This window comes from Heloderma suspectum, chromosome 6 (genome assembly GCF_057233095.1).
Source record: "Heloderma suspectum isolate Gila_16-S chromosome 6, 16-S_ref, whole genome shotgun sequence".
Lineage (NCBI taxonomy): Eukaryota > Metazoa > Chordata > Lepidosauria > Squamata > Helodermatidae > Heloderma > Heloderma suspectum.
The window spans coordinates 83,373,151-83,381,660 of NC_139463.1; the positions used below are offsets into that span (position 1 = coordinate 83,373,151).

The window sequence follows — 8,510 nt, forward strand, 5'->3', positions numbered from 1 at the left end:
ATCTCTTTACTTTTCTCTCTATTAATAAACAGCTGCATCCACCTCTACAAGAAAGTGTTAAAACAACAACAACAACAACAACAAACACTACAATTGTGGGGGTGGGAGAGAACAAGATGGAAGGATGTTGGTAGGAGGTGAGTGAGTCAAAGGAATATTACAGAGGAAAGAACACATTGAGCATCTCTACACCAGCCTAAAATCCAGCATTTAAAATGGGTCTTCCTGCTTCCATTTTAAATGCAGGATTACCATGGACTCCCTTTACAAGCACTTCCTTCCCCTCCCTTTTCTCCCTCCTTTTCTTCCTTATCTGAGTCTTCCATATGTTTCATTATACAGCTGCTAGATGGCGTTGTGGTCTAGCTCCTTTTATTGCCGGTTTTTCTCTTTTCACGAGGGAACTCAAGTGGAACTCAAGCAATGTAATTTGATAGCTCATAACCGCCAATCTTTTTTTAAAAAATGGAATAAAGGTCATTTAGTGCAGACACGCCCTGGAAGTAGCTGATGTCATCTAAAGGACCTGCAAACTTCCACAAGTAACCAATCTCAATAGCAGGATAAAATCTCCATGTGAAGAAGCCCATTATTTTTAGGGATGTACGAAAGTCACTTGCCTTTTCGCAGCTTTGATCCACGGTGGGTCTCTCCCCCCAGAATCCTCCCTGGCCAGCTCTGCTCTGTGGCGGCTCCATGGAGCTGCCGGCCAGGGTCATCTGCAGCTGGAGTTCTGGCCATGGCCGGCTGCTGAGGCCGCAAATGGCGGCCACCATAGCAGTCGCCATTTCCGTCCTGCCAGACTGCCATGATAGGCTACGTAAGTATTTACGTAGCCTATCACGGAAAAGAGCAGGGGCGTAAACAGCGGCCGCTACACCGTTTGCGCCCCTGCTTTTTGCCATGATAGGCTACATAAATACTTATGTAGCCTATCATGGCAGCCTGGCAGGACACAAATGGTGGCCACAGCAGCCGGCCAAGAGACCAGCTGCTGTCGCACCCCCACCGGAGCTGCCACTGAAGCCACCGCCGCCGGAACATCTACCCCAGTTAAGCTTCATCCCGGGGGGATTCCACAGGGAGGCGGGGGGTGGGAGGCCATTCCGCCATGGGTTTTGGGGTGCCAAATGCCAGTGCATTCAGCCTCACTGAAATCCGTGGCGGAATTCTCTGCCATCCCTAATTATTTTAAAGAGGTAGATAGCAACTAAGTCTCTCTTCTTACTCTTGAGTAAATGCAGCTATAACCCTTTCCCCACAGTGCTGTAGTTCCAATCCAGACTGGGGCCCTTGTGGCTGAAGTTTATATTGCCAAACAGTGCTCCATTTGCTTTAATAGATTACTGTTTGGCAATATATATTGCAAGAACACCCCCCCATATGGATTGGGACCACAGTGGGGGGGTGGAGGGTTAAAGCCACCCAACCCCCATACTAGTGTACCACTTTGAATCAGGAACTCTATACTTACTCTGGAGCAAATAAGAAAAATATGTAGTTCATAGCTGCATGTTTAAAGTAACATGTGTTATGGGAACAGCCAATGCCAAAAGTGAGCTGCGGGACAAAATAGTCCATGCTAGATAGATGTTATGTGGGAGAGAAAAAAGAGCCAGGAGAATATGGGCTTCAGCACATGAGGCTAAAATCCTGCATCCTTACCGGGTTCCTGCTTCTGGATTCTTTGCGGAATTAAGATTGGATCTTTTACATGGGCTGATATGTGCTTTGAATAGGGAAATTCCTTTCTCAGCCAGTTCCGTATGTTTCATTTTACAGCCACTAGATGGCACTGTGGTTATAGTACAACTCCATTATTACACACAGCCAATATTAACATTCCTAACTAGGTTAACTCCCATCTTTTAAAAAATGGGATAAAGGTCAGGAAGCATGGGAGGTGACCTGGAAGTTGATGAAGTCATGTAAAGGACCTGCATTCTTCTGTGAGTGACCAATCATGAGTGTGCAATAAAAGCCTTTTGTAGAATTGCTCTATATCCAGGTAGAGGTGGTCCAAGGATAGGGATGGGTGAATCTGTCAAGCTCGATCTTGCCAAAGTTCTTGTTTATCAACTGCCAAGTTCTTTCTATCCTGATTGTATATAAGCTTTTTCCCCACACAGAAATTTCTGTGTATATGTGTGTGAATTTTTCAGATGCATATGCATTTTTGTACACAAGCACCCATTGACTACAGCATGTCTGTGCACATTTGAGAAGTGTACACAGTTTTCTTTGCAGTTTTCAAATGTACACATGTTGTCAAATGCATTTTTTGTTTTGTTTACCAAAACACATTGCAAAACTGGAAATGTATGGATGTCCAACTCAAATTGTGTTTGGGTCTGTGTTTAGGAGGAAAGAATTGAGTAACTCCACAGAAAACCCTCAATGGAGTTAATTCCTTCTCTATCCCTATACAAGAATTGGAGTAAAGAGTAGCGCTGTGTGGAAAATTTGTTCCATATTTTTTTGACCATTCTCATTCTATTTGACAGAAAACAAAAGAAACTGCTTTTGAAAAGAAATTCAAAGGAGAAGAACATTCTGGAGGAATTCTCATGGGTTGGGTTCATGGTTCTTACTTACGACACAACTGAGGATTGCGTGCAAGGGCCCCATCTTCCATTGCACAACTACGTATCCGGCAGCCTGTCGCCTCCTCAGCTTCCCACACTTCAATTAAAGCCCAGAGGAAGGCACGTTGTGGTAATTCCTCCCATAAGGCTCTTTCAAATCAAAAACTGCAGGCAGCCTGGGAGTAGGGATGGGGGAGAGTTCCGCCACGGACGCCAATGAGGCCGAATTCCAAGAATCTGGCCCCTTTGGAGCCTGTGACAGAATGGAGAACTCACCTCCGCCTCCCCGTGGAATCTGTGCAGGCCGGTTCTGTCACTGCCTTGATCCTACGGAGCCAGCTGCCAGCTCCACATCCCTAATGAATGTCGATATGGCCCGCAGCCATCGCTGTGCCATATTGCTGTAAGTCAGTCTCTGGACACAAATGGCATAGTTGGCGCCATCTGAGGCTGCATTTAGGTTAATCTACCAGCTTTACGGCTGCAAACGGAGTCCACTATGCCATTTGCGTCCCTGTTTTTTACGTGATAGGCTACGCAAATACTTGCATAGCCTTTCGCATGAACAGGGATGCAAATAGTGTAGTGGAAATCCCTGTTCACGCGATAGGCTACACAAATATTTGCGTAGCCTATCACGTCAAAAAACAGGGATGCAAATGGCATAGTGGACTCCGTTTGCAGCCGTAAAGCTGGTAGATTAACCTAAATGCAGCCTTAAACGGCTGCATTTAGGCTAATCTACCAGCTTTTCAGCCAGAAATGGCGCCCACTACACCATTTGCATCGGGAGACTGACTTACAGCGATATGGCACGGCAATGGCTGCCGGCCGTATCAACATTCATCAAGGACATGGAACTGGTGGCCAGCTTCACAGGATTGAGGTGGAGTGGAGCCGGCCTGGATGGATTCCAGGGGGGTGGAATGGATCACCTCCCCCCCAATGGACCCCCCCCCGGAACAGAAGTTGGGTCTTTTGTACATCCCTGCCTGGGAGGCTGCAAAGCAATGGAGAGGTGTATAACAGAAAGAACCACCTCCCCAGCCTCCCCAGCCTCCCCAGCCTCCCCCACACAATGAATGTGGAGGGGCCTTGAATGACACTAGGCATGGGGCATAGTGAAGGATGAAAAATGGTGACCACACTGCCAACACATTTGCTGCTGTTGCCTGCTGCAGTGGTGGCACAAAAAACTGAAATCCTTGTTGAAAAAAGGAAGACACTGTGCCACAACCACTGCTAATGGTGAGCTCTGCCTCTGAGAAACTGTTTGAGCATGTCTCCTTCCCCTGGAGAAATTTATCTGCTTGCAAATTAGGTGGGAATTCTGTCCCCCCACTCACACTCCCCTCATATCCATGAAATCCCATGAAACATTTGCTAGCATTATCTGTACGTACCGGACACTAGACTATATTTTGATATTCATTGCTTTCCTGTAGGGCATGTACATGGAAGAATCTCAGTGTCATCAGAATAACGGAGCAGGAATCTCTGTCTGTGTGATTCATTGCCTCATTCCCTATGAAAGGTTTTTTTCTACTGTAGGAGATAACAATTCCACTGACTTCTAAAAAAGATCCTAATGACACTGTGTTTCTTAGTGCTGTGTCAAAATTTGACCTCCAGTTTGCCCACACTTTTCTTCTCCCATGAAATGGGCTTTCTTTTTTCTACCTCATTTTCAGGGTGCATTAGAATTTCTCTTGAATTCCTTTTGGCAGTATTTTTGAGCTTACCTTATGACTGAGAGGTGGCTGAAGGCACTAATCCTCACCCACCCTGTTCTATTACACATCTCTCCATTGCTCTGCAGCCACCCTGTCTGGCTGCATTTCCTGGTCAGAAAAAAAGCCCAATGGAGGAGTTACTACACAATTTCCTGCCCTGGAGTGAAGACAACAAGTAAGACTCCAAAACCACTGAAAAGGTAATTGTACAATGAAAAGCACACACAATGCAACCTTCAGCACCTCGTAACTGAGGTAAGAACAAGAACCCCTCATTCCACCCAGAAAAATTTCATCACAATGTACTGAAGGGATGGCATGGAACCCCCCTGCCCACACCCTCGTGCCCCACTCAACAAGCCCCTGCCCCCACTCACCCCCTGCCTGTGCCGGGCAAGCTGCCTGCATTCACCCTGACATTCACATTTTGTGGATGCACATATTTGCGTATGCGCAAAAATGCACATTTTGCGAAACTGTGCATTTTCACACATGGAAAATATGCATGTTTGCAAAAATGCACAAAAATGCAACTCAAATATGCACATTTTTGTGATTGCCATTTTATTTTTCAAAAAATGGCAACAGCAGAGCTCAACAAGGCTGCCGGGGTGAGTGCAGGCTGCTCACCAAGTGTGGGAGGGGCTCAAGCTCAGTTGGGGGACTGGTGAGCAGGGGCTGGGGGGGCACACAGACAACCCAGATGGAAGTGGGTTCGCACATCCATGATGTACTGTTTTTTTTTTCCAAAATCAATATTTATTGTCATCAAATTGAATGGGAATTATTAGACAAAATAACTTTTTCTGCAAAGCTCTATTAAGAGTATTGATCTGGAATCAAATGCCCTCCAGTATCTTGGGTTTAATTTTTGTTTTGATGTATTTTTTTTAATTAAAGCTTTTATATGCTGCCCTTCTGGTTGAAAAGCACCAGTCAGGGCATTAAACATTCATCATTAATATAAACAACAATATACAATAATCATTAAAGGAGACAAGATCAGTAGGTAAAGCAAACACATAAAAACATTATCTGTCACATAAAACAAAAGCTTGCCAAAACAAAGCAGTCTTCAGTAGGGATGTGCAAACTCACCCCCGCCCATGTCCTCTGGGCACCCGCCCAGCCCCTGCCCTTGCTTGCCAGTCCTCAGACCACACTCAAGCCCCTCCCATGCTCAGCTAGCAGCCTGCACTTGCCTCAGTAGCCTCATTGAGCTCTGAGGTAGCCTTTTTTTTTTTTTTTTGAGTAATGAAATGGCTATTGCAAAGATGTGCATTTTCGTGCATATTTGATAAGCACATTTTGGCGATTGCCATTTTAGTTCTCAAAAAAACCTTCAGAGATTGATGAGGCCATCAGGGTGAGTGCAGGCCATTTGCCAAGCTCAGGCAGGGGGCTGGCAGGAGTTCAACGAGCAGGGCTCGGGGATGTGGGCCGGATTCCCAGATGGAATCAGGTGTCCACACCATCCCTAGTCTTCAGCAACTAGTGAAAAATAACAAGGAATGGGGTCATCTGTACTTCATGGATGAAGATAATTCACAATCTGGGCACAGCTGTTGAGAAGGCCCTCTCTCTATCTGAACATTGACCCTGAATTCATCTTTTTCCACCTTCAACCATTCACTGTGGTCCGTGGGAGGCATTTATGTGGTCCATTTGGGAAGACACTATAGATGAAGTGGGAGATAAACTTTCCAAAACCCTGATATCAGCTCACCAGTTCCTGGCACCAGTAAAATGGTTCTGTCCTTAACAATGAACACACAACAAGACAGAATATGTTAAAGGAAAATTATGTGTATAAAAATATGACAAAATTTAAATATAAAATACTAATATTTCACACAAAACTTAAAACAATAGATTAGCAGTCCATCAATTTATCACAAATACATAGTTTTCATGATGTTAAACTTCTGACATGGAATCTGTAAAACAAAATACACAAACTTAAAGATTCCTTAGCATGATTTAGTAAGGGCTGTAATTATTGTTTATATTTTTCCACCGAAGAGGACTGGTCAAAATGTGTTTGGGACATAGGCATTGTATATGTGTACAGTCTTTTGATTTGGAAATCAGAGCTGTAACTATATTTATGTAATATATTGATGGACTACTAATCTATTGTTTTAAATTTTGTGTGAAATATTAGTATTCATATTAAACTTTTATAATTTTAATACATAATTTTCTTGTAACATATTCTGTTTTGTCACCAGTTACTGGAACAATGAAACCAGATTTTCCTTCCATTTCAATAATATTGCAAGGCATTTTTATTTTCTCCCACCCAAATCAAAGTAATAAAGCAAAATCCGGGATACCCGCTCCCAAGATGGCGGCCGGAGCCGGGAAGGTGAAGCAGGACATGCCGCCGCCGGGCGGGTACGGGCCCATTGACTACAAGAGGAACTTGCCCCGGTGGGGGCTCTCGGGCTATAGCCTGTTCGCCATTGGAATTGGGACCCTCGTCTATGGCTATTATTCCCTTGTGACATGGAACCGAGAGAGGCGGTAAGTTTCCAGGCAGTCTCTGGCGCCTGAACATCGAGGACCTGGAGACGCGAGTGGCCATCTTTCCCCTTCTTATGGCTGAGGATGACCGCAGGATGCTACGCATCTTGCGTCAAAATCTCGACGAGGAGGCCAAGATCATGAAGGACATCCCCGGCTGGCAGGTCGGTGAGTCTCTGTTCCACACCACACGCTGGGTGCCCCCCACGCTCGACGAGCTCTTTTACCTGCACCCGCAGAGCGTGCTCGACAATGCTAAATTTGGTTGCCAGTTTTACGTGTGAGCGGCAGCAGGGTTTGTGTGAACCGCCCAGAGAGCTTCGGCTATTGGGCGGTATAGAAATGAAATGAAATGAAATGAAAAAATGAATGAAAATCCACAAGTACACTTAAAATGGGAAATAGGTTTCCATGGAAGAGCACAATGAAACTAATATTTTAGCAAGGGCAACCTTGATCTCTTTGTTTCTCATGCTATAGATCACTGGATTCAAAATGGGTGGAACGAAGGTATATACCACTGTTAATGCCCAATCTAGATCAGATGGAGTGTCAGAAGGTGGTCTTAAGTAGGAAAACCACCCAGTGAATATAAATATGGAAAATACGATGAGGTGAGGAAGGCAAGTAGAGAAGGCCTTTTGCCGTCCCTGGACAGAGGGAATTCTCAGCACTGTAGTGAAGATCAGCACATATGTTACAATGATGAAGACAAAGCAACCAAATTCTATAAGAGCGCTGAATGCAAGAACAGCAAATTCAACTAAGTATGAGTCAGAGCACGAAAGCCTTAATAAATGTGGGATTTCACAGTAGAACTGATTGACAATATTGGAGCAAAAAGAGACTGCAAAAGTGCCTCCAGTATGTAATGCACCATAAAAAAGACCAATGATCCAAACGCCAGCAACCATTTGTGCACAGGCTCCCTTGTTCATCACCATTTCATATTGTAATGGATTGCAGATGGCAACATACCGATCATACGCCATGAGTGTGAGGAGAAAAAAATCAGATCCTACAAAAAACACAAAGCAGAAAACTTGTGCCACACAGCCGGAGTAGGAAATGTGTCTAATATTCATGACAGAATTTGCCATGGATTTGGGTATAATGGCTGAAACAGCACCAAGGTCTTGCATGGCCAAGTTCATCAGAAAAAAGTACATAGGGGTGTGAAGGTGATGGTCAAAAGCTACAGCAGCAATGATGAGGACATTCCCTGTTACCGTCACTAAGTACAGTACCAGGAATAAAATGAAGTGTATGATCTGCAGTTCCTGAAACTTTGAGAATTCCAAGAGAAGAAAGTCAGAGACTGATGTTTGATTATCCATTTTTTTTAAAAAAATCATTTGTCATGGCACCCCTAGAAGGAAAACAAGGAAGGTATTAAAGTATTGTCTACTGAATTCAGTTGGGGGAGGTTTGAAGAAATAGTGATAAATATTGGATGACAGGATTAGAACTTGTGGGTCCAAATTTACCATCCAGAATTCTAAGGCACTAAATCACATCCTCAGCACTAAATTATCTTACTTTTTCATCAGTTCATCGGTATGTTGTGTCTTACCGATTTCATCCTAGTACTACTACATTCAAGAACCTTTTTTTTTTTTGGCAGCATTAATGTTCAGTATTGGATTACAACCTTACTTTCCCTGGA

The 8,510-nt window shown here is 44.2% G+C and overlaps 1 protein-coding gene and 1 pseudogene across 1 annotated transcript; one reads left to right on the forward strand and one right to left on the reverse strand.

The window, feature by feature from the left end:
• The first annotated feature begins 6,659 nt into the window (after nt 1-6,659).
• On the forward strand, nt 6,660-7,214 carry LOC146341560 (NADH dehydrogenase [ubiquinone] 1 alpha subcomplex subunit 13 pseudogene; annotated as a pseudogene).
• A 19-nt stretch (nt 7,215-7,233) lies between these two features.
• LOC146341561 (olfactory receptor 14A16-like) lies at nt 7,234-8,199 on the reverse strand. The gene has a single exon (XM_084807538.1). It carries the CDS (start codon nt 8,197-8,199, stop codon nt 7,234-7,236), a length of 966 nt encoding a protein of 321 aa, XP_084663664.1.
• Nucleotides 8,200-8,510: the final 311 nt, after the last annotated feature.